Below are 26,714 nucleotides of genomic sequence, written 5' to 3' on the forward strand. Positions count from 1 at the left end.
CACGGATAGGGCCTCTCCGCACCTGCTGCACAGAGGTCTTGGAGACCCCGTGAGAAGGTGCGAGTGCGTTGCATGAGTGTGCCCTATCCGTAATCTAGCCAAGGCGACTTCAGTGTATCTATTACGTGTGTCGGTGGTGTATGGTCCCAAGTGTGGTTTTATTACGTGTAACTTGTTGTCTGTTTGTTCACTCCAGTGTGTTTGCCATGTTTTGCGAAGTTGTTGTCTGATGTGTGGTTTCACGTCGGTGTAGGGTAATGTGGTTATGTCTACTGTATTCGAGAGTGTAGCAGCAGCAGCCATTCGGTCCGCTGCTTCGTTCCCGGCTATACCACTGTGGCCAGGGACCCAGCAAAGAACCAGTTCAAACTTGCGTACATACACCGACATAAAACCCTTGACTATTAGATTTACAACGTGATTTTTCTAAGACTTTGTTGACGACAACGCCCGCACGACACTGAGGGAGTCTGTATATATAATGGATTGTGGGATGTGACTTTGAAGTATATGATTGACAACAAGAAGTACACCGTAAGCCTCTGCCGTAAATATACTAGTATGACTATTCAGAGTTTTGGTGACACTAAGGCCGGGCCCATGCGCCGCGCAGGACACAGAGGTGGAAGTCTTAGAGGCATCCGTATAAAATTCAGAGCACTCATACTTCTGCTGCAAATACAAGAAATGCTGCAGAATTGCACATGTGGGAGCTCGCTTTTTATCTAGATGTGTAAAAGATGTGTCGCATGATACAGGGCGGAGATGCCATGGTGCTATAAAATCCGTCAGAGAACTTTGGATTGTATCTAAAAAGGAGACAGCAAGCTCTGACGCCTCCTCTCTAACTCTGTAAGAGAAGGGCGCAGAGATCGATGGTCGATTTAAAAGGAGTTCAGTCATGGACGTATCATGAAAAACTGATTTAAAAGGATGGTGAGGCATGGATGAAATTTTAAAAGCATAAAGGAGATCTGTGTAAGCTCGCTGACGTTGTAGGTTCCATTTGTTGCACTCCACATAGAGGCTTTCGACCGGGCTAGTGCGGAAGGCGCCACACGCTAGGCGGAGCCCGAGATGGAGCACTGGGTCCAGCATTTTGAGAGATGTTTTACTTGCTGACCCATAAACAACGCTACCATAGTCCAATCGTGAACCTATCAAGCTGGTAAAAACACGTAAGAGAAGTTGTTTGTCGGCACCAAAAGAGATGTGCGACAGAACCTTCAGGATATTCATTGTTTTTAAGCATTTATGTTTTAGTTGTTTTATGTGTGGGATGAATGTCAGCTTTTCGTCAAAGATAATACCCAAGAACTTGTGCTCCTTTTTTACAGGAATAGAGACACCGTGGAGTTGAATGTCTGGATCCGGCCGGATACCACGTCTCTTGGAAAACAAAATACAAGTGCACTTCCCGGGATTAAATTTAAAACCATTGCCATCTGCCCAGCCAGCTAGCTTGTTAACACCAAGCTGGACCTGGCGCTCACAGACAGACAGGTTACAGGATTTAAAGGAGAGTTGAATGTCGTCTACATAGACTGAACAGGAAATCGACGGTGGCAGCGCCTTCCTAAGGGAATTCATTTTCACAATAAAAAGGGTGCAACTTAAAACTCCACCTTGTGGCACTCCATTTTCCTGCACATGAACCCTAGACAGTGCAGTTCCAACTCGCACACGAAAGGTTCTTTGAGACAAGTAGCTGGCAAGTGTGTTTATCATGTTACCTGACATGCCGAAGGACTTGAGGTCGCTTAGGATGCCATACCGCCACGCGGTATCGTACGCTTTTTCCAGATCAAAGAATACCGTCATACAATATTGTTTGTGGAGGAAAGCATCCTTTATATAGGACTCGAGCGCGACGAGTTGGTCGTTCGTGGACCGCCCCGCCCTGAAGCCTGCCTGGCAGCCCTCGAGAAGACCATTGTACTCAAGAAAGTACACGAGTCTCCTATTTATCATCTTCTCGAGGAGCTTGCACAGGCAGCTTGTGAGGGCGATGGGCCGATAGCTAGCAGGAGAGGAAGGGTCCTTTCCTTCCTTCAGGAAAGCCACTACTATGGCCTCCCTCCAAAAGCGAGGAATGTGCCCCGAAAGCCATATGTTGTTGTATAGATGTAGGAGTGTTTCAAGAGTGTCTGGGTGTAGGTGTTGTATCATGGTGTATGTGATTTTGTCTGCACCTGGAGCTGAAGGCTTACATGTGCTCAGAGCAACCTTCAGCTCATGAATAGAAAAAGGAGAATTGTAAGAAGTGTGCGACTTGTTGTTATCACGCAGGGACTTCTTTTCTACAGATGTCTTGTGTTTCATGAAAGTGTTTGTGTATTGTGCTGAACTGGACACGTGTTCGAAGTGTTGTGCAAGTGTGTTAGCCTGGTCTTCCAGTGTGTCCCCTGTTGTACTAACCAGGGGCAGGCTGCGTGTCTGTTGTCCTTTTAGTTTTCGTATTCGTGTCCAGACTTTGTGTGTGTCAGTGTATGAGTTGATGGAAGTGAGGAAGTTGCGCCAACTCTCCCTTTTTGCCTCACGACGCACTCGCTTCCCCAAAGCCTTTACCCGTTTAAAAGAAATTAGGTTATCTGACGTGGGGTACCGGCGAAGGACACCCCACGCCTTGTTCTGGGCCTCTCGCGCCCGCCTGCAGTCCTCGTTCCACCAGGGCCTCCTTGGGTTGCGGGACGCACTGGAGGCCTGGGGCATGGACTTTTCGGCGGCGTCGACTATGTGCGCCGTGACGAGTTGGGCTGCTTCCTCCACGTGTAGGTGTTTTATGGTTGTGTGGTGTAGTTTAGATGTTTCTGTGAATGTACTCCAGTTTGCTTTTGATTCATTAAACCTGTTATGGGCAGATGGACTGCATGGGCCTTTACCTCTGTATGTTAGGGATGTGGGGAAGTGGTCACTACCATATGGGTCCGTGCCCACGCCCCACTCAAGACATGGAAAGAGAATTGCAGAACCAATAGCCAAGTCGAGATGTGAGTACGTATTATGTCCTAAGTTATGGTAGGTAGGCTGTTTTTTGTTGAAAAGGCATGCTCCTGAAGATGTAAGAAATTTCTCTATCAGGCGACCTCGGGCATCCGTTCTGGAGGAGCCCCAAAGAGAGTTGTGCGCATTAAGGTCGCCTGTTAGGATGTATGGTTCGGGCAGCTGGTCGACCAGCGCCTCGAAATCAGAGCTCGAAAGTGCATGATCAGGAGGAATGTAAATGGAGCACACCGTTACCAACCTATTAAATATTATTGTTCGAATTGCTACAGCCTCGAGGACAGTGTTCAGAGTGACAGGGTGGCAGGCTAAGGATTTCCGGGCGACAATTGCCACACCTCCTGAAGAGTGTGTGCAGCCAACCCTGTCCTTTCTGAATACCATGTACCTATTTAAGAAATTTGTCTGTTTGGAATTGAGGTGAGTCTCTTGGAGACACATGAGACTTGGCTGATTGGCATGCAGGATATCATACACATCATCAAGATTTTTAAAGAGGCCTCTGCAGTTCCATTGAATGATGTTTTCTGTTCCCATTATTTAGGTTTAAGAATGAATGGAGTGTGTGTATGTGTTCATATGTCGTCTTTCGGGGCTGTTACTCTGGGGTTAGGCTTTTTAGGCCTGTCTGTAGGCTTGGAAGTCGGTGGCCGCTCCTTGCGCTGCGTTGCAGGCAGGAACGGCCCGACATCCATCTCGTCGTCGGATGTCCGAGGGGTGCCCGACGGACCGGGCCCCCCGGACTTGGCCCCCCCTCGGGAGCCCTTCGTTTGAGCCGCCACCGCCGAGGGCGTCCGGGGCACCAGAGGTGGCACGGGCGGTGCGGTGACGGTGGGAGCCGGTGCGGGGCCCGTGGTGTCCATCACCTCGGTACCCTCCAACGGACTGGAGGACGGGGAGACAGAGGCGGGAGCGGCACCGGTCCCGACAGAAGTGGTTTGCACCACAACCGCTGCTGCCTCAGCAAGCGGCGTGGTGCCGGGTTGGGCTGCGTGAGGCAACCCAGCGGGGGGCGGGGGCGGGACCAGGTCAGACTCGCTGAACTGGGTCCCTGTGGAAACCAGACGCCGCTCCGCCCCCCGGCGAGCCGCGTCTGCGTACCTCCCCAGAGGGAAAGAGGCGAACCTCTTTCGCGCCTCTGGGAAGGTGATGTTCTCCGTGACCTTGATGTTAATTATCTTTTTTTCCATTTGGAATTTTTCACACTTGCGGGAGTACGCTGCATGCGGCCCCCCGCAGTTTACACAAGTGACAGTTTCGGATGGGCAGTTCTCGCTCGGATGATCGTGCGCCGCGCATTTTGCACACGTCGTTCGGCCACGGCAAGAGTTCGTACCGTGCCCGAACCTCTGGCACTTAAAACAGCGCCGCGGGTTCGGGATGTAGGGACGGATGGAGCAACGGATAAAACCTGCGTTTATGTATTGTGGAAGAACTGCGCGGTCGAAAGTCAAGATAATGTGTTTGGTCGGAATCTCCCTGTCGTCTCTGCGGATATTGATGCGTCTCACGGCAGTGACGCCCTGATCCTTCAAGCCGGCAAGGAGATCCGCATCCGTTTCGTTCAGGAGGTCTGTCTCGGATATCACACCCTGTGAGCTGTTGAGGCTCCGATGGGGTGTGACCCGGATGTCGAGATCAGCCAGTCTAGTCTGAGCAAGAAGCTTTGCAGACTGCTGCTTGTCATTTATTTCAATTAGGAGTTCACCAGACTTTTGTTTCTTGCACTTATACGATTTTCCTACTATGGCTTCAAGATACTTGGCAATCAAGAAGACTGACTGAGATGCAAGGGGGTGGGTTGGATTGATGGATTCCATGACAAGAAATCGAGAAAAATTATCTGGTTCAGGAAATGTCAAAGATGGCAATGAAGGAAAAGATACTTCGGTGCGGCCCCTTTTCAGGGACCGATCACGTTTGGGGGGGGGGGGTTTAGAGAATGCCATACATCATAGTATAGAAGCAGGGGACGGGGGTTCTTTCTTCTCAAACCTTACCCTGATAGCCTGAGAGGTCCCGGAGCTTCCTGCCTGGTAAACAGACAGGGAGCCCATCCGCCGGAGCTTGACCTGGGCTCCGACGGCCACCGTTCGTGGTTTCTAACCCTCCACCTATAAACACATCGCCACGGTTGGATCCAGCTTATGTTTGGGGGCTCGGGGTCCGCGGTATCGCCAGTACCGTCTCCAAGATTGCTCAAGGTGCCCCGTGCGGGGGTGAACCAACAACAGACTCAATGCATTTTGCAAACAGAATGACAGACTTCTTTGCAACAGGAGTGGTTTCTGCAGAGTGAAAGAAATTTGTGGAAATGTTCCGACTTACCTTTAGCTAGTACTTCGGTGCGGCCCCTTTTAGGGGGCCGATCATTGGATTGGGGGGATAAAGAGGCATGCGATATTGAAAAAAGCAGGGGACGGGGGTACTTCCTTCGCTCGGTTTACCCTGATGCCGAGTGAGGTCCCGGAGCTCCCTGCCTGGTAAAGACTCAGCGAGCCCATCCGCCGGAGCTTGACCTGGGCTCCGACGGCCACCGTTTGTGGTTTCTCCCCTTCACATTACAACTCGTAACCACGGTAGATTACAGCAAGAGTATGGGGCTTGGGGTCCGCGGTGTCGCCAACGCCGTCATCAAGATTACTCAAGGTGCCCGTGCGGGGGCTTGAGGAGGTCCGAGGATTGTTATTTGTTTTCTACTTCAATCAAAACTTCTCCCGTTGTGAGTTTCTTAGCCTTGTATGACTTTCGGATAAGGCCTTTGAGAAAATTGGAAATCAGAAAGACAGACTGGGACGTGATTGGTTTTTGACTTATCCAGGTATTCCATTATCAAAAAGTGCGAGAAATTATCGGGCCTTGGAAGAGAGAGCGAAGGCAAAGGAGGAAAAGAAACTTCCGTGCAGCCCCTTTTCAGGGACCCTTCGTTTTTGTGGGGGGGGTGTTGAAAATACCATATGGCATAGGAAAGAGCTAAGGACGGGGGTACTTCCTTCGCTCGGGTTAGCCTGATACCGAGAGAGGTCCCGGAGCTCACTCCCAAGTAAACAGACAGGAGTCCATCCACCGGAGCTTGACCTGGGCTCTAACGGCCACCATTTGAGGTTTCTGCCATTCACCTTAAAACTCCTTACCACGGTTGGTTACAGCATATGACGGCTAAGGGTCCGCGGTGTCGCCAATACCATCACCAAGATTATTCAAGGTGCACGGTGTGGGGATAGGATGGATGTCACGCAGGCGCCAGGAAATGTATTGCTGACGGGATCGCGAAACTATACTCAGGTACAACTTAACGGCAACGGAAGTTGCCGCTGTGCCTAATTACAACAGCAGGATGTTACTCTGCGCTATGCATGTAGCGCGTTACTGGGAATGTTTTGAATTTGAACGTGGCACAAGCCATTTGAGATTTTTAGGACTTAAAGGGACCCCGAAAAGCTTTGTGAAGGTGGCAATCAAATGCATTCAGGTGGTAGAACACATAACGGGGGATTTTTGAGCCAAGTGTGAGCCCCATACGTTGTACAGATAATTTGTAAACAATTTTTGAAGATCGCTTTTCTCAGCCGATGAGCGCGACGCCGCAGCGAGCCGACCGCGGCTGACGCAACGACGACCGCGGGTGACGCAACGGCGAAGGCGCCCCCTGATTCGCCCAATTGCCGGCAAGGTCGGCCGCCGGCGGTGTCACTGCCATTGGCTTCCGGCTGCTCTTCCTCCTTAGTGCGCGATCCCGAGGCAAAGGCGGGTCCGCAGTGATTGACGCGAGCCTAGGCGCAGGAATGTAGCTAGCTGCTTTGAAGGAGGCAGAGAGGGAGGAGGAGTCGATCGGCAAGTGGGGAGAGGTGCATTTAATCGCTTCTGGCGCAGCTAATACTGAATGTAGATCAATAATTCCAACGGCATTGCATCGCTATATTGGTGCTACGTGACATAACAGGCCTTTTGTAACTTTTACAGAAGGCTTTTCTGGGTCCCTTTAATAGGCTTATAAAGTAGTGCAGCGACAGCAAACAACTACGTGAGAAAAGGCAGACGATATGAAGGATCAGCCATATCAGCCACCTCCTTTCAAAACGAGCACTCCGGGCTCAGAAAGGGCATGCTAAGCGGTCGGGCCGAGTTGATAAGCGGTCCTCTGATGTGAACTCTCCCACCTGTCGCTGTGCCAATCGTGCCGACGTATCTGCCGGACGGTACGCGCGCTGCTCAAGATAGCATGATGTGAGTGAGCCCCCCCCCCCCCCCCATCCCCCTCCCCGAAACTACGTCGTGCTGGCCTGCAAATGCGTGCAAGGCAACCACCTGCACAAGAAACCATCCTAGGATTTTGTCAACCAATCTCAATCTTTGACCGATTTGTAGACACCGCGAGTTCTCAGTAGTATTTGTCCCTATTTTAACATCGCCCAGCTAGGCTAGAGGAACCAGCATTTTTGTGCTCAAATTGCAAAAGGAGAGATGGTGCCAGCAATGGAATGGAAGTTTTTCGCGCGTTTTTAATAGCATCCGAGTAAAGACCTGTTTCTTAACGGTACAGACCATTGGCACTTAATGTCACTTGGTGACATCAGCGAGAGCAAACTGCTTAATGTGTCTTTGCGGTAAATCAAGATCAGCCTCTTCCATAGCTGCCGTGCAATTTTTATGCAGTTTTAAAATGCAAGCTACGCGAGTTGGCACCACCCCACAAAGCTCTAGCCATAGAGGGAAGACTGGCCTCTTTTTCTTCTTTCAGAGTACGATGTAAAACTGGATTAAATAGTGGGAAATAAAGCAACCAGTGCCATTTTGGTGTGTCACAATAATTTGCGAAGCTCTCCGTGCATCCTGTGGTAGCAATGGAGGAGGGTCGTGGGGTGCATAAGGTGGCCACAAACTTGAACACAAACATTGTCTAAATAAGGCATTATCATGTGTAAGAATTACTAAATCATTTTTGTTTTTGATGCACGAGCAGTATATGTTATAAATGATTTGTCCGTTTATTGCCCAAAAGCACAAGTTGATCTAAATCGTGTTTTTATAACTGCCATGATGGTATAGTAGTAGGCTACACACCACAAGGCTTATACAAAAAAAGGTTACTCTTCGTCACCTTTTGGTGTTTACTGATAGTTATTCGTCCTTATGCAGGCATGTGATGAGGCTGTCGAGCGGCAAACCGTTGAGCGGCGATGGTGTACGCCTTCCTTCAGCAAAAACTTATGGGATAATAAATACCGTGCATGGATTCCACCGCAGTTTCTCAAGATTTCGTGCTTTAGTGCCCGTAGTATTTGTCTGGCAAAAAATGATGCTACATTCATTGAGAAATTATTTTAGGTTTAAATTTTGATTCTCCTGTCAAATCATGTTTTCGTGACGTCTGCCACAAAGTCATGTGCGTGTCCCAACCTTGCTTGCCGTCAGTCCTCCGAGATGGCGCTACCATACTCACCCACAGACGGTTGTCCGGCCTTGGTTTGCTTTTCACTGTATTTCACATGGCTTGTTTTTGTGCGCGTCCCAGCCTTGCTTGCAGTCAGTGTTCCCAGATGGCGCTATCATACTCACCCACGGACCGTTGCCCGCCGTTGCTTTGCTTTTCACTGTATTTGCACATGGCTTGCTTTTGTAACTGTATAAAGTAATTGTTCGTGACACATGAGGTATCGTGGACAAACAGGGTCACGTAAGACCTCACTTACGCCATCCGGCCAGTGTCATGTAAGACGACTCCAAAGCAGTGGACACCTGTGCAGGCTCCCAGTAGCGAGTGCAGTGTACATCAGTATTTCTTGTCATGATTTAGCCTCGCGTTCGTGAACCTGGGAGGGTAGGGATACCCTCCAGCCGAGAGACGACATGCAGCGTGCTGGTGGTGACGGTGACCGACCGCGAGCAGCCGTGCTCGTCGGTGTTTATTTGTCAGCCGCCCACAATGTTGCCCACCGAGCCTGGTGGGGCCACTGAACTTAGCAGCCAACGAATATCAGGGTTGGGGTGCGCCACACACTTGTCACACCCCTCACCCCCAAGTTTGTTTGTCCTACGCAAACACCAAACAACACTTGTCACCCCGGCGAGTAACGGTTCGGCGGTCTCCGCTGTCTTTCACTCCGCCTGAGCACAGGTGTCGATGTAAGTGTGGCAGCATTGGGTGCCGCCTGTGCCACTCTCGCACCGTCCGTCAGCCTTGCAGGTGGCCCCGGACTTGCAAGCGGCGCCAAAGTGACGCGAGTAGCACCAGCCCCTGGTGCTGTGCTGGCAGCGGTCGGTGTAGTTGGCTCCCCTGCCTGTTGGCTTCCTGAAGGGGTGGCTGAGGTTGCCAGGCGAGGCCTCACATGGTCAGCATGCCGGTGCCACGTGGTCCCGTCCGACATGCGGACGAGCAGGGACGACGCACTGGCAGGAGAGACCACGTGGCCGGCAGACCAGGGTGGACCAGGCAGACCAGGCAGCCCGGCTGCGCCAGCAGGGGCGCCAGCACCTGCTCGGGCGCATACGGGTCCCCGCACAGCATGCACAGCATCAGCCGCAGGTCCGGCCGGGGCCCCGCAGCCGCGGACAGCGCCTGGTAGATGTGCAGTCGGCCCGCCCGCCGCTCGATGCTCTCCACCAGCGCGCACAGCGCCTGCTCCAGCCGCACGGGGTCCAGGCCGCCGCCCACGACCACGAAGGGGCACTGCAGGCTCTTGGCCCGGTTGATGGGTTCGTCGCGCAGTAAGTCCCCCTGGCCCGCAAACACCATGACTAGGGGCAGGCCGTGGAAGGGCAGCCGGTCCTCCTGCTCCAGGTTGGCCAGCAGGTTCTTCTCGAGGCTCTCTCGGATGTACTCCAGCCCCGGCTGGCTGGCGTACACACACAGGCAGCCGTGGGGCAGGGGCTCCGTGCGGAACGAGTTGTGCGGCAGGCCCACGTCGCCGTTATGTTAAAACACCTGCTCCAAAACGCCAGAAATGTCAGCAAATGTAATGACAGCGGCGCCACGTCTAACGGCTACCGTCGGCCCCATGAGCCAATGTCATCGCAAGTTGCTAAGACAGCTAACGCAGAATGAGGACGATCACCCCGACGATCTCTGAGGAAAAGAAACAAATCCAGAGACAAATCCAGGGACAAGTCCAGGGACAAGTCAGGTCCACATCACAAAGCTGCCCCCGCGCGAAGACACCCAGGCATGATGGGAATGAGCCAGCACCAAGCGGCCACGAACTGAAACTCAGCTCACCAACCCAGGCATCGGAGACAGCGAAAACCAGAGGGACTAGTGTCACGGGTGGACCAGAAACGCAAGCGCCGAAAATAAGCTGGGCTGAGCGGCTTTCCATCCCTCCTCCCTCACATACCCACATCGCCATTTTTCCCCCACTCCCTACAACACCAACGCACAACTCACCCACAGATCAGCTCCCTGTTAAGAGCAACTTCGCCACTACTGTGCAGGTACGAGAAATGATCGACGACATAGCCCGAACACTTAGACATGAGATGAGGACATTGGTCGACGAAATGGCACGCTCGCTAAGAGAGGAATTGCATCAACTTAAGGGCGAGCTGCAACAAGATAGGCAACAGTTCAAAAACGATATGCAACATGACAGACAGCAACTGAAACAAGAACTTCAACAATACAGGCAGGAGTTTCAGGAAGAACTCAAAAATACCCTCCAATCTATGTTCGTGGATCTCGCCAAAGAACTTAAGCAACAGATACGAGACGAAAACCAAACAATCCCCTACGCCAACACCCATAGTCGCAGCCGGACAAACACGCAGGATACACGTGAGGATGCCCGAGTACACCCATACACACGCCCTCACCCTCAAACTAGCACGCAATAAACCATGCCTACACATAAAAAGGACGTACAGACAGAACCGTTCCAACTCTGGCAGTGGAACTGTCGCAGTTATAGACAGAAACGCGGAAGTCTCACGCAATTCATACAGGCACAAGCACACATACCGGATATGTTGGCATTACAAGAAACATACGTGGAACCAAAATTACAAAGTTACACCAGTTTCGTCTACACAGGCTCCCACAACACTCCTATTAAAGCGGCGACACTGGAGTCAGCCATGTAATGTATGCGCTCCCGCAGGCCAGCCTCAAAACCACCACCTAGAAACGACTTGACCTCGCCCACAACGCCTCTGCCTCGGGCTCCCAAAGCAGTCTAAAGTGGCCGGCACCCTAGCCGAAGCTGGGACGTGGCCGCTTCAACTGCAAGCGCTGCGCTATGGCCTGATGTTTATAGCGAGGCTCAAGCTCGCCCCCGAGGGCCCTTCACTGCTCTCGCAATTCGGTCAGCGGCCGCATTTGCAGGCAGCCCAGCTCCTTAATATCTATGAGGACATTGTCGGGCCAGAGCAGCCAGCCATCGAACCACTGCCCCCCCCCCCCAAAACTGCGACACCAGCGTACGCATCACCACGTGCAGTCATTACACTATGGCAAGATCACCTTTCTGACTTGCGTCGTGTTAAGCGTAACCACCATGTGTATGCCCGCATCGCAGAGCGACTCGTTGCCCTTGGAATTGAAAAGACTGTCAAAGAGGTGAAGATCGAGAACCTGGGCAACTTGTTCGGATAAATGCCGCATTAATGCAGGAATTCCTGCCAACTGCTTGACCTCATTCTTGAAGCGATGTTTCTACCTCTATTTTCTAGTGACATACCTTTTAAAGAAGCTCGTAACTCACAAAAAGAAGGTGCTTTTGCCGCGTACCTTTATGCAATAGGGTCAATCGTTGGTTGGCAATCGTCGGCAATAGTTGGCAATCGTCCGCATTTTGTTTAGGTTCCACAATCGTGCATGAAGTGCAGATTCTTCCGTGAAATCAATGTCTTTCTGGGTAAAGTGGACAAAAACAAAAGAGAACTGGTGCAGGAAAGCAGGTGTGGCCCTGCTGCAGCAGCTGCTTCTCCAGTGCAGGTACCTAGGCACTTAACACTGCCAGTTCATCTGCATGCATATTTCTAGCCCCCTTGCTTAGCGGTTTCTCTGGCAGGGCGTTTATGCCTTTATTTCCTTGTTTCAGTGCCTCATCGGCTTCAGGATGAATTATTTAAACACCCACCACGCACCCTTCACGTCTGCAAATCGGAGGCGCCATGAAGGCGAGATGTCGGGGCTTGTAAATTGCATAAAAAAGCTGAGAGGTTTGTGCTTTGCATTTTTGTTGGGTTGATGAACTATGTTTATTTTAGCTTTTCAGTGGAACGGTTCACGGAGGTGTGGGCCTGGTTGAAGAGTCTCCACAAGAACAATGGACAGCGCCACTGCTTCACGACCAACGAGCAGCCTCACCGTTCCCATCTACCAGCAGTGGCAGCAACGAGCAGCTACCTGGAGAAGTTTATGAGAGCGGCGAAGAAGAAACGGAGCCTGCAGATGAATTGGAACAAGCAGCCCCTTGTGAACGCCCCTAGGCATTCACAAGCTGCGGGGAGAAAGCGGGCACCTGCACCAAGCACTCTTCTACTTCAGATTCTCGACGAACAGCGGCAGCTGCGTTGCTCGTTAGAACAGCGCAGGGATAGGGAGCTGGAGCTGCATGAGCAGCACCTGCAGTTCATGCAGTGCCAGGAAGAGAGGGAGGAAAAACTGAGGCTCTGACCGAGCGCATAAAAGCGACCGAGGTGCAAGTGCGTCGGCCCCCCGTGGCGTGGCCTGCGAAAACATCACGCGGCGATGACGCCCGCCCGCGGTGCCAGTATTGCCACCGCCTCGGCCATGTCGCTCGCCAGTGCCACCAGCGGTACAGACGAGGAGCAGGAGCGAGGACGCCGCGACCCACCGGGTGAGTGAGGTTCTGATTCAGGAAACCGGAACGGCCGGGATTAGGGGGCCAGCCTGGCCGACCTGTGTGCACAATATAGTAAAACCAGCTGCTTACCGTACCTGTCAGCGCAAATGGAGTTAGCACAAGACTCATAATTGACACCGACTCGTCGTGAATATTATATCCGCTGACTTCGCAAAAAAAACTGTCTTTGGGCTCGAAGCAGAGTCCGACCGGAATCTTCATCAAAAGAATGAGCAGTAGCGCTGTCTTCGTGGCCTCTGGCCATGGTGCCAGGGCTGTCTCTGTGGCCGTCAAGAAGAGCTGGAACTTCTGCTCGAACAGCTGCCAGTTCTTTCCGACGTCCCCTTTGAGTCGTAGTGCATATGGCGGCCGCAGTGAATCCATTCCGAGATTTCTGTCGCCGGTTTCGGCGTTCCAAGATGTAGGCGTTAACGCAGGCCACTTCTGACACCATGTATCAGATTCATGACGAGTCGGGTGCAGGAGGGAAAAGGGAAAACGTGCAATAATGATGCTGACAACAACAACAGAGTGCGACAAGAGGGTAATTGCACGCTACACGCGAGATGTAAAGGACCCCGAACCCCTGGCAACAACGATGTTGCTAATGGCGAAAAAGACACCTTTCCTCGCAAGAGAAGACCAACTTGGGGCCTTCACTGAAGAGGAGGAAAAGGAAGCCATCAGCACCACAAAAGACGCCAGAGTTCAAGGACGCGTATACTGCTCAAAGCGGGGCATTTGACATCTGGCTCTCTAAACCTGCTGACATTAGCGACCACACACTCTCAATGCTGAACTTGCTCTATAAGCAATCGAGCGAGATGGTGGAGGGATTCTACAACTTTGAATGGGACAAAGCAAGCACTGAAGTAGGATACCTCCCAAAATCAAGAACGATGGTGCCAACAAGAACTCCCCTTGTGGATGTTCCCCCTTCGCTAAGGCAGGCTGTAGTAGCTGAGCTTATCCAGCCCGGAGTACAATCTACACCACTACATGGAGTCTGTCAAAGCAGTGCTGAAGGACCACATTGCGACAGGAATGCCTTTTATCGACCAGGCAAGAATCCTCCTCGGGCTGATGAACCCTCGTTACAAGTGGATGCCAACAATTCAACTGATGGATGACATCCAAACGGTTCACTCACATGCAATATTTGGGTACAACTGGAAAGTGGTAAACCTAAAGACCATCCAACCAAGGCCCACCACTGATCTGAGCTGTCTTCGACCAGACACAACCTTTCTGCTCAAGGCCGCCAAAGCGTGTGGTCCACCCCAGGAGGCAGCGGAGGCGCTGAAGACTGTCACCTTCAATCATGAACCGCTCTCTCGATTCTTGGAAAGACAGCCTGACATCCCACCTGTGCAATCCCTCAAGGCACTCCTGGGAGTGGAGGCTTCGAATCAATCGGAGTGCATGGGTTACACCATGATCGTAACTAACCCCTGCGAGGAATCAATCAGCAGAAAAGGCATTGGCGGAGCCACCTGGACTACTCATGAGTAGATTGGTGAAGAGACCATCTACTTCAACAGAGAACATGTAAAAGGCTTTTTAAAGCATCGAGGGCCAATTGTCTCAGAGATTACCTGCACCTTCGTCGACAAGAGACATGGCGGATCTGATAGCAATGATCGGGTGCTACTCCAAGTGGGAGTGGGGCTCATCTCGCAAGAAGACCAAAGCGGCATTGCACAGAGAGTGTAAGCAGAAGCTCCTTGCCCACACCAACAACCTCCTGAGAGTAGACACCTACACATGGATGAGCTTGAAGAGGCACTTGATGAAAATCGACCTAACTAGATCAGACTTCAATACCAAAGTGGAGGGTGACAGGAACCTGGGAGGGGGAACACTCACGATTGTGGCAGACTCGGTGACTCCAGCTCCCAGGAAGGCGCACTTTGAGATAGATGGGACTGTACACTAGTGTGCAACCACCCAAAAGCAAGGATCCTTTACGATGAGACAAAGCTTCTGGAGGGACTTCCCCATTTAAGTGAAGCCTGGGATGCAGAGTCAGAGAAGATTGTGCCATACCTGCATCCAGTGAGGGGCTTCAAGAGGACACTTGACTTCCATGTCCAAAGGAAAGACCTGACCCCAACGAACGTGGTTGCCACCACAACCGCTGCTGGCTCAGCGAGCGGCGCGGTGGCGGGACGGGCCGCCGAAAGCAACCCGACAGGTGGCTGGGGCGGGGCCAGGTCGACAGGCACACAACGTGGTCGCCCGACGAGAGGAACGCCAGCAGGGGAAACACAAGCGACAATACGACACCAGGCGACACACAGCGGTTTTCCATGCGGGTGACTGCGTACTTGTGGACGCCTACAAAGGTAAAGGGAAAGACAACAAAGCTCCTACATCGTTACCATGGGCAATTTAGTCTCATCCAACAAGTTTCTGAAAACAACTGGGAGATGACAGATCGCACGGGGAGAAAGCGGGATATTGTCAACGTCGACCGTATGACACACTGCCACACACACCCAAGCTCCAACTCGGGACGAGACGGCAGACGATGACAGCCTGTGCATCCACCAACCGCCAGTTTCCGAGCGGCCCAGTGGTGTAGTTTGAAGTGCCAGTGAAACCGAGGTGTACTTTGATCCCGCCACATTTGGTCAAGACAATACTACAGTGGCGGTGAGAACGCGGACTGACTCTTGAGTGTGCCCGGACTTGCATTGCGTGACTCTCATTGTTTGTTTTGTTGGCGTTGCTTTGAAGCGTTCGTGTTACGTTGTTGTTATAAACGAGAGCAAGTGATGTTGTTTTGGGGGTTTAATCAAGAGTAGGGGCACTCCGCCCGAACGAAGAAGGTCCTTTGTCTTGGATCTGGACTTTCGCTGGATTTTGGTGAGCTTGTTCCATTTACGCCCAGTTGTTATGCTCCGAACCCTCCGCCTAGTTCAAACGACCGCCCGTCTTTTTCCCTTTGTAGTTTGTATACACTACTTTATGCTCAAAAGTAATTCTTTTGCCGGAAAAAGGCGCCCTCGAGATTGAACTTTGTGTCTTCCGTGATTGGTTCATTTTTCCTTTCGAAAATGTAGCTGATTGGAGCTAAGAAGCGTCTCGCGGATTGGCTGCAGGTGTGCCTTAGTAAACACAGTCCACGGACTCCACAATACTTTTTCCCCCAATACGTCCCCCACCGGACCGCTTGACGCGGATATGATGCGGCTCCACCGGCTATTGGGAGTGGCTGCACCAAGAGAGCCGACTTGAGAGCCACTTGCTGCCCATGGTAGGGGCCAGACGCCACGAGCCCTTTGCCCGTCAACTATTTCTTTAAGTACTCTTGATTGCCTGTTTTCTCCTATTTTTATGTAACAGTTGTAACGTTTTGACTATGCTTTAAATCTAAGCATCAATCATTAAACCAGTTCTGAAACCTTTGAGTGCTTCATCGCCGGACTCATCGTGCAACAGTAGCGGTGCCCGACAAAAGTGTTCGCTACAAAGTGGTGGACTGTGTGGGGTAACGACTGCCCTGCTCTACTGTCATGGCCCCAACCCTGAGGAGCCAAGAAGAGATGAGCGACGCCTCAACTGCGACGCAGTTCCCTGCAACTAGCATGCCCGCTGCAAACTTCCATCCAAACAGGCCGTTCATTGAGCCTCGAGTGTTCACGGGAACCCAAGAGGAATCTATCGCGGAGTGGATCACGTGCTACGAGCACGTAGCATCTCTTAACGCTTGGGACGATACCAAGGTGAAATTTCTTTATTTTGGATTAGATGGGGACGCGAAGAAATCGTACACGGCGAAGGTTTTAACCGGCGCCCCAAATTCATGGAAAAAGTGGGCTGTGCTCCTGAAGGCCTGCTTTAGCAGTCGACACGCGCTTGAAATAGTGCACCTTCACCTACAAAACCGGGTGCACCTGCCTTCCGAGAGTCCGGAGCAGTATTTCTATGATGTAGTGCAGCTTTGTGCTAAGCTAGATCCAACCATGAAGGAAGAAGACCGTCTGAGACATTTCTGAGAATACACTTTTTTCACCAAATACGTCCCCCACCGGACCATTTGACGCGGATATAACGCGGCTCCGCTGGCTATTGGAGGGGGGGCTGCATCAGGGGAGTCGACTCGAGAGCCACTTGCTGCCAGTCGTCGGGGCCAGACGCCGCAAACCCTTCGCCCTCCAACTATTTTTCGTTAGGTACTCTTGATTGCTTCTTTCCCCTATTTTTATGAACAGTTGTAACGTTTTGACTATGTTTTAAATCCAAGCATCAATCTTTAAACCAGTTAACCCTTGAACCTCTGAAACTTTCGAGTGCTTCATTGCCGGACTTATTGTGCAACAGCAGCGGTGCTAGACAAAAGTGTTCGCTACAATATATCACGAAAGGTTCACTATATGACATTTTGGCTACACTATACCACGCCTTGACAAAAGAAGGCTGTCATAAATGGTCAAGATACAGCAGGCAACAGCCAAAAGAAGCCGTTTTAGGCTTTCATTTCTCTACAGGCTGAAAAATTACTACCTATGAAATGCAGCAAAATTTGCATTCTAGACAAATATTTGCCAAATGTTAAGGTCATAAAGAAAAATTCGTCTACACTGCACACTTCTGTATGAGGCTTTTCATCTTGATAATGGTATTTTGCATGTTTCGCTATGATGACACAACGCCGAACCAGCCAGCTTTCAGCACTGGAAGGCAGCAAAAAAAAAGTACACAAAGTTTACACACCTCATGCCATATGTGCTTTACTTGTGCAGGAAGTAGCACAGCAAATGACTGCTGGGCGGTTTTGGTGACGACACCGATTATGCGGCAAGCCCAGCTCCTTAACTCGGCCCAAGAGACAATATTCGTAAACTCAATATCCTCCTGCGATGCAACTCAGAGTGCGGTAACTGTGCTGCTGATTGCCACCAAAGCTGGAGCTGTTCCCATAGCTGTGATGATACACAGCTTGCAACACAAAGAGGGCTACTGCTTGACTTTTCATCTGCTAAGAGACCACTACCAGCTGTGTTTTGGGAACAGCCCGGTAGGGGCGCACAAACGATCCAATCAACTTTGCTTGCTCCCAGAAAAAATAAGACCGAAATACAGGCACAGGTAGATATTTAATTTTTCCTTTTTGTACGCTACCCGTTAATTTTATACTCGTGCAAATGCCACAATATTGCACTGCTAAAAGCAGCCATAAATTAAACACACTCTTTTGTATGTTCTTGAAAACTTGATGGCATGCTCACACAATTTTCTCAGGCACCCAAGGCTTAAAAGAAAGATTTATGTTCTCACTACAATTTTTTTCAAGTGGGGGATGCATATGCCTTATCCTGGACTTCGAGCCGTTTGCCAAGCTTATGAGAGGTGAGCTTACGGGCTTCACTGTACCATATTTTTTCTGAATTCGGAGCAGAAATTACAACCAGCATGGAGCCACTGTACCCTATACCCTGTCACACTGTATACCTCTGCCACTGTACCCTATACCCTGTACCCACTGTACCTATGCAGTACTAAGTATTTTAGGGTTGCCCCAAAACCCATTGCTTTTCCATGCACCCCATGGCTACTGCAGGTCCCTGCAGCCTCCGTGAGTGGCAATTCCAAGGCAGAGAAGGAAGCTTTCAAAGGCGCGTGGCGCTCAGCGCGGCAGCTCCTCTGCCACTTCCATATTCTCCAAGCTGAGTGGCGATGGCCCACCGCTGCAAACATCCAAGTGATGCAGGACCAGCGATGTCCCATAAAAGCAGCATTCCAGAAGGTGCTAACCCAGTATGCTATTTAAAAAATACGCCAAAGAGATGCTCTCCTTGAACAGACTAAGAGATTGTCTAAAAAGAGATTGGTTAAAAGCGGCACCCTTATCTGTGTAAAATGCAACACAACTTTACCACCCTCCTGTATTTCTACAGCTGGGCTGCACACAAGGTATCGGGACCTGGACAAGACCCCTATTCCAGCTGTGGCAAAGAAATGACTATGTTCTGCATCCGACAGTAAAAGAGGCACAGCAATTATAGGAACGACAAGTTGTGAGCAGTGTTTAACAAACGAGTTTTGCTGTCAACTGAGGCTGATCAACAAGTGGGGCTGTGGCAAAAGCTGGACGGCTGGCGGTGTGTGGGCTCCCTGTGGTGTGGGTTCAGTGGCCCCCACTGCAGTGGGCTTTATGCAGCTGCAGTGTGGGCTGTCATTTGGGGCCGTATTCTGCTGGGCGTCCAACGCACGCTGGAAAAATTTCCGGCACCCTTCCGGCGGGGTTGTTTTTCGGTGGGGTGTCACAATAGGTTCGGAGCGGTAAACATCAGCCGGCCTGCGTTACGCGGCTACATTGTGGCTATATTTTGGTCACGTCACGTAACTAAACGGCTCCCCTGAAGGAGGGGTGGCGCAGTTGACAGCCCACCGGATTCTGAGATGGCTGCGTTTAAGCCACTTGTGTTCGCACTTTTGGAGCTGCTGGAAGAGGATCCCATGCCTGAGCGACGGTGACTTTAAGCGCCGTTTCCGTGTGAACAAGGACATGGCGCACATGCTGTGCGACGCACTCGACGAGCACGTTAGGCCTCGAGGTGCGACGGGGCTGTCGACGGAAGCGAAGGTGATGTGCGTGCTAAGGTTCTTCGCTACCGGCAGCTTTCAACAGATTGCCGGTAGCGATGATACTCTCGGCATGTCGCAGCCATCGGTCAGCCGCAGCATTCACGCCGTTGCCAAGGCGCTGACATTGGAAGCCCTTATCGGCCATCGAGGTGCAGTGAAGTGTCAACAGATACGAAGGTGCTGTGCGTGCTGTGTCTCTCTTTGCAACTGACAGTTTGCAAAGCGTTTTCTGCAACCATGAAACACTGTCACACCCCGCCGCGTCGCAGCGTTCACACTGTGGTGTCGGCACTGACGGAGCTCCAACACACGAGGGGTTTGGATACTTCGGCAACGTAAGCACGGTGGTAAACTGTTTCTGGCTACGTTTGTTACGGAAGCAAAGATTGATGTAGCCCCATTGTTTTGCATAGAAGGGACAAGGAGCGCGATGTCTGAAAAGCAGTCACTGAAATGCGTTTGTTTTGAGCGGTGTCGTGTGGTGGCAGTGATCTCCCATAAATGTCGAATTGTGGATGATCAAATAGTGTCAAAAAAAAAAACTTAGCAGATGCCTATGAAAATAATCTTAACACTGCGGGCTATGTTCGCTTAAGTGAAATAATATCGAAAAGGTATGTCAATAAATTTAGCTAAAATGAACACGTTCACAGGTATCGCAATAGGGTGGAGTCTTAAAAGAAAGAAGCTTATAAAGAAAGATAAACAGGTGTATCGTGTTGGGTGTGTAACTGACTTCATAACGAACAATGGAATATATGCATACTTATCGCCCTCGCCCCGCCCCCATTGTGTGTCAACTGCTTCGGCGCCTGGTCACTTTGGCCGACATGTTTTCCGCTCCTTGACACATAGTGAAAAGGTGACAAGTTCAGCTTGTCGGCTCGTTCTAATAGTTTATCAATTTCGAAATGTGGGGTGGGGCGGGGGTGTTGTGTTCCACAGCTGTACCGCATAGATGGGTGGGAGGGCCCTTATCAATAGTTGTAAGTAACCAATTTTCCTCTCACGTAGCCTGCATGCTCTAATTCCCCTGCTACGCAGAACAACGAAGATTTAAAAAAAGGCACGTACAACACGGTGACATCATTCGTCGTTGCATGCAGTTGCAGAATGAATTAGTTCCAAGTAACCCAGTTCTTTGTATTCTTGCTCTTGTTTATTACCTGTTCCTTTCTTCAAACTGTACCTGTTTAATGCTTTAGTACATATTTGTGTTATGTATTTCTTCCATGTGTGCGACGCCAATATGAAGACCCTGGCCGTGACTGTCGACTACAGTGCCTTTGTATGACTGGCTGTTCACTGTTTCCCGCCCTCTTGTCGACAAACAAAGCCTGGCGAGTTCTGGAGCTGATGGTGGCAACCTGCTCAGGTCGTGGCACATGACACCCCCTGCTCGTCATCCAGGCCCCAGACACCTGAAGAAAAAGTACAATGCCACACATGCTTCGATGTGGCCTGTCGTGAAGTGCAAAGTTGCAGTTCTCAAGAGCTGTTTTCCTTGCCTGCAATAGCCCCAGTTCTTCACAGGCCTTTGCTCTAAAACTTCTCTAAAACCGCATAATTCTTGCTCCCTTACCTGCTCCGAAACGCTCAAGCCTGCTTCAACCCCTGCTAGCGTGACAAAAGCCTCCACTGATAGTGTTCAGAGGAGCAGCAGCGCTCACATGAACAGTGCTCCGTAGTGGCCGAGGTCTTCCGAGAACCTCACCAGATTGGCACTTGGCTCACCACGTGCACGCTCATGTCGCCACCTGCCCACAATACTTCCTACCAGGCAAGGGACCGCTTCGGGGCACCAAAGACAGCACAACGCACCGAGAAAAGCAGACCGTCCAAATGACAAGGTGGCCTGTGTGGATGGGCTCAGGTGGCTCCGGGAAAATTCCCGCAAGTAAGTGCACTATTGCATTTGCCCCTTGAGGCCGATGAGTGGGTGGATAAGCTCGCTAAAATCGCCTTCACCGCCGCCTGCTAATCCAGTGGCCCGTGCTGACCAAACACCCGGACCCGCATATGGCTGCCAAACCTGCCCCACATCTTGTGCAGATGCAGCAGCTCCCGTGTCAGCCGTTCTCTGCCGTCACACACCTCCGATGCGTGGCCAGCGGAGCGCAAGCACTGCTTAGGGCTGGCACCCCACCCGAAGTGCCTACCAGGCCCTCCCGCACTTAGTTTAGAAATGCCCAGAGTTAGCAGCACGGAGGATGGTGCTGATGGCAGCCCTAAAGTGTGCCCGTTCTTTGGACTTGCCTGCTGCTGTGACCTGTGGGCAAAGGGAGCAAGCGAGATCTTGCAGACTGAGGCCTCCTACTACAATGCTTCAAGTTTCTGTCGCGCTCTAATCTTCGAAAACTGGCAAAAGACTGCTCTCACTTGTTCCTTTTTTTCTTTTGGTGTGTGTATTTGCATTGTGTTGCCAGCCCACCTGTTTTTGTGTGGCTCACTTTGTGTCTAGAGCCACTTTATCATATTCTCACAATGATCCAGGATGGTGGCCTCAGGGATTGACTGCAAAGGCATCCGTCTGAAGACAAGTGCCGCGCAAGTTCTTTGAGAGAGCTTAATCCTACAATGCTGCTCCCTTTTCATCGACAACTGTCCTTAAGGAATGTAATGCGACACATGAAAACTAGGGAAAAAAAGGATTCAATGCATAATTGAAGGTGAGGAGGTGTTGAATGCGCATCATATTATTTGTTGCGGCGTGAAGGAGTGCAGCGCACATTCTGTGGCAGTAGAAAGCCTGCGCGTACAGACGTCGCATGTTAAGAAGAAGCCACACGAACTGAAATTCATCTATGAGCGGGACAGTTCCATCAAGGCTCGTGAACACATTTTTGTGCAATTAACCATAGCACCGGCGCGCTGTGTGCGCACGTGTTGTTGGGTTGTAACTAGATGTTGCGGTGGAACACACGTGATGGTAATGCTCAAATCACGAGCGTATGCGTGTGTGGTTGTGTCGTCATCATGTTGAATAAATCATTCTTTGCTTGGGGTTCAAGGAGCGAGGCAGCACTCTTTTCTTCTGCGTTGTGCGCGGGCCGGCATGGCGTGCCTTCACTCCTGTAGCTGCCGAGGTCACTTGCCGTCGCCCACGACACATCTTTTGGCGACAAGGATGGGATCATTTTTTTCTGCCACGACAGCAACATCGTCGACGGTTCCGGCAGAATGAAAAAGTGAGTGTGTTTGTTTGACCTCGCTCGAGTGCGACTGTCTGCCGCGTCTGGCGTCGCGAGGCCTAGCGTTATTTTGTGCTGACGCTCGTCGAACCGTCGCCTAGGCCTTGCCCTCCTCCGTTCTTCTGCTTCTGCTCCTGCGTCCGTCTCCTTTCTGCTTGGCAGCATGGGCCTCTTTGATAACCTGCCCGTTTTCCTCGAATTGCCGGGGCCATCTCCGATTCCGTGGCATAACTGGAGAAAATTGTTTCAGGCCCATCTCGAGGTGGCTGGCAGCAGCGATTGGAGCAACGGACGGCGCGTTTTGGCGCTCGTCAGCGTTTTGGGTAGTGAGAGGCAAAGGAGGTATTTTGCCGAGATGGAGCATGAGGAAGCAAGGAGGGACGCCAGTAACGTGACCAACTCTAATGTGACTAATCCTAACGTGACCAACTCTGCGGCCGACTCTAGTGTGACCGATCTTAACGTGACCGCATCCTCGGCTTCAGCCGTTTCGAAATTCGACCAACTTGTGAAGCAGCTAGACCGTCTCTTCGCCGCGTCCACAAACACGCTTGTGGAACGACACGAGTTCACAAGCCGTCATCAATTACAGGGGAAAAGTTTTTTAGAATACGTAACCACTCTAAAAGAGAAAGCCGTATGTTGCAAGTTCGGTCTCAAGTACGCAGAACGCGTCCGAGATCAAATTGTACATGGAACGTCTAGCCCCCAAGTAAGAGAAAAGCTGCTCGCACATGGCGAAAAGTCATCTTTAGAAAAGGCTGAAGAGATTGGTCGGAGTTTTGAATCGTTGTCAATGGCAAATCAAGCCTTCGGTTCGCAACATCATCAAGTACAAGCTGTAGAACGACGCGCAGAAGATGGCGGTGCAGAAGATAAAGTTGGCCTGGGCAGTCGGAAAGCCGGCGTGCTCAAGATGGCGGCACAGGAATTCAAGATGGCCTGGCCAGCTGGGGAGGCTGTGACGTCATTCCACCGGGTTCGGAAAGACAAGATGGTCAGCTTCAAGATGGACGTTCATGGGCCTTCAGTTTACTGCCAAGGAGATGCGCGCCAACATCAAGCACCGTAATGTCGTAGCAGTTTTTCGGAAAACTGCAATAAAAAACTGCAACGATGTCGTTGCAGTTTTTCGCCACAGGGAACTTCCTCATCACTGCAAGCAAAATCATCGGCGTGCACATCGGGACAGCCTCGAAGATGGTGCAGCATGTTGTGCTGGCCCTCGAAACAAGCTGACGGCCTTTGTTTGCAGAGTACTATATGCTCCCCTTCCAACCACCCTCATTGTGTGCATGCCTTGCACCGTGCTTGTTAAAGTTGCATTTTGTACTGGAATAACAGCAATATAACTTTCATGTAATCCCATAAAAGGGTACAGCATGAGCTGTCAAGGACCGGAGACATGCCCACAGTTCTCGTAGAGGTCTACTCTTGGTTCTGGACTTGACTATTGGGGCTCGCTTCACCTGGTTGAGGTTCGAGGTTGCAGCCCAGGCCGGAACTGTCGCCGCACCCGCCACGCAGGGTGTGGTGCGATCTCTGCTACCTCGTCCAAGCAGTATGTTTGACTTCTCAGTGGCCGATGCACCGAAGCAACCCGCCATACACAGCGCTGAGCGGCAACCACAGCAGCGAGACTGGGAGAAAATTCGTATTTAGCCTGACACCAACTCGCATTACTGAACGTTGACCCTTGTTTCGTGTTTTGAGCTGCGCCTCCTTTTTCGCCACTCACAATAGTAATCCTGTAAATGCAACCCATTCTCATCGCTCTCCCTTGAGTTCCATTCCAATACGTCCCGTAGGATTTTACAAAACTAAATGAACCCTCACAGAATTATTTCAACACTGTGCACTAACACGCAGCGACAAGCCAAACACCACCTACTACTTTCCGAGTTGACCAAAATTCGTAAACACACCTCCTCACATGCAAACACGGTAGTAGTTTTGTATCTTACAAATGGCTCCATTGAAAACACTTTTAGGACAGCAGCAGTGTTCACATGAACGTGCACCGCAGCGGCCGAGGTCCGTGAAACCCCACCAAGTTGGCTCTTGGCTCACCGCATGCACGCTGATGTCATTGTGTGTCCACAATCAAGCTGGGCAAGGAATAGGTTCAGCGCATGAATATAGCATAGCATGCTGAAGGGATGCCGACTGTCCCCGAAGCAGATTTTGTTTACCTCTCGCGACCACAATTTCAGACTGCAGCCGACATGGACTTCCCGAACTGCATTGGGTGCATTGATGGAAAGCACGTTAACACTGAATGCCCAAAGAACACCGGTGCGAGGAATCTGAACTACAAGATGTCTAGTCCTGCACTTCTGGCTGTTTGCGATGTGCATTACTCGTATTTTGCATGTGTTTACACTCCTGTTCTTTTTTTCTTTTTGCACTGACTTGTTGATGTATTGTATGTCTAGTTATTGTATAACTTATTTTGTGATTATCTGCTCTGCTTGCCCCCCTTACCCAATGACCTGCCGGGCCTGCAAGGTGCTTTGAATAAATAAATAAATAAGTAAACAAATACATTAGTCCAGGGTGACACTGACGAGTCCCAACAGTGCGCAAGTCAATCAGCTGCGGCAAATTGAAACAAGGAGTGTCGCAATGCAACCGGGATGCAGTACGGAGCAATGTGGGCGCTGCTAATGCACTCTTTATGGAAGCCAAGCAAAGTTAACCCCATTCTGCACTTGTTGCCTTGAGTGTGTCAACACCAAAACATCGAGGAAACAAGCGTGATGATGATGATTCAAGGTTTTATACCACGAAGCCAACAAAGGCAAAGAGCATTACGAAAATGGTGAGATGTTGATTTGGCAAGTCCTTTGGAGGATACAAGGTACAAGCGTTTCGTGCCCTTGCATGACAACATATACCAGTGCTTTAAATGCCTGCACAGCTATGCAGCATGCCTGATATTATACTCAATGAGCTGTTTCTAGGGATACCTTGGAGCTGCAGAATTCTGAGCACGAGTTTATTGTCTGTGTAAGTGCTCTTCTCAAACTGTTTTTTCAGTGTCAAGAGTGTGGAAAAGGGTGCAATGAGACAACCCACACCCGGGCCACACTCCCACGACTGCGACTGTATGTGGTGATCATAAGTGTGGTACGCCCCGCCGAAAATCAATAAAATCCTCGCTGGCAACATTCAGCTCCCTGGTGCCACAACGTTTGGTGGCATGAGTACAACCAAGCAAGACACTTTGCCTGTCGGCTTTGATTATACATCGGGGCACCATAAAGTTCCTGCTATGAGGCATACCAAAACGAAATCCTTCCATGGAGCGATGGAGAAAATATAATTGAGCTATTCAGTTGACTTGAGTGCTGCAAACAAGTTGTGGGCACGTTAAACCCCAGTTTTCAGCTTTGTTTTGGTTAACTTTCTGTGCTGGAACAGGCATGTGAAAGAATCTTTTCATATTGTAATGAGAAGAAAAAGAAGCAGACAACGGGGCATACCCACTACCAACACCGATGAAGACGGGTTAGGCGTAAACAATACTTGGGCCGTCATGAACCAATCGTAAATAGATCACATCGTCCCGTAAATACAATGCTTCACCACCTGACCAAGGCTCATGCCCCCTTAGTCTTAATGCCAGTCAACATTACATGTTTAAGTTACCTGATGCGAACAGCAGCTCAGGAATGGAGAAGGCTGGCCTTGTTAAGGGCTTCGATGACTTGCGGAGTGCAAAACTCACAGTAGCGGTAATCACAAACTGAATTATGCTCTTGCTGAATATTGCCGAATTATGCTCTTGCGAAGCACAGGCAACGACCGAGGAAGCCAAGGGAGACTGCTCCTCATGACAGCAATGCAGACCGTGTGATGGACACAGTGATCGTCGTGCAACATGTAAATACGATGATAAAGGATGTGGGAATGCGCAACCATTTCTGCATCCCTTCAAAGCGGGGCCCGCTCTCGCGAAGGGTTGTGTGACGGGTTGTGTGTCATGAGCAGCGGGAGGCGACAACACGGCTGCTCCATTTTCCCATGCACCGTGTAGCCCGCTGGGGCACGCTGCCGTTAGGAAGGGGGCGAAGAAAGTGGGGGAGGTCGGCTTCTACGATTCCGCCAAAAATCCGAGAGG

General features: G+C 50.9%; 1 protein-coding gene across 2 annotated transcripts in view; it reads right to left on the minus strand.

The window, feature by feature from the left end:
* Positions 1-8,864: 8,864 nt before the first annotated feature.
* LOC144169154 (rho GTPase-activating protein 5-like) overlaps positions 8,865-26,714 on the minus strand; it is a 64,370-nt gene continuing 46,520 nt past the window's right edge. Inside the window, exon 4 of one of the 2 annotated variants that reach the window (XM_077698186.1) lies at positions 8,865-12,862. In XM_077698186.1, coding sequence (XP_077554312.1) covers positions 9,329-9,739 — 411 coding nt within the window. In that variant the 5' untranslated portion in view covers positions 9,740-12,862 and the 3' untranslated portion in view covers positions 8,865-9,328. Of the gene's footprint in view, positions 20,822-26,714 lie in introns of both variants that reach the window. The other variant, XM_077698185.1, reaches the window with a different exon arrangement.

This window comes from Haemaphysalis longicornis, unplaced genomic scaffold (assembly GCF_048455015.1).
Source record: "Haemaphysalis longicornis isolate Haplotype H1 unplaced genomic scaffold, Haemaphysalis longicornis Haplotype H1 scaffold_2, whole genome shotgun sequence".
Taxonomy (NCBI): Eukaryota; Metazoa; Arthropoda; class Arachnida; order Ixodida; family Ixodidae; genus Haemaphysalis; species Haemaphysalis longicornis.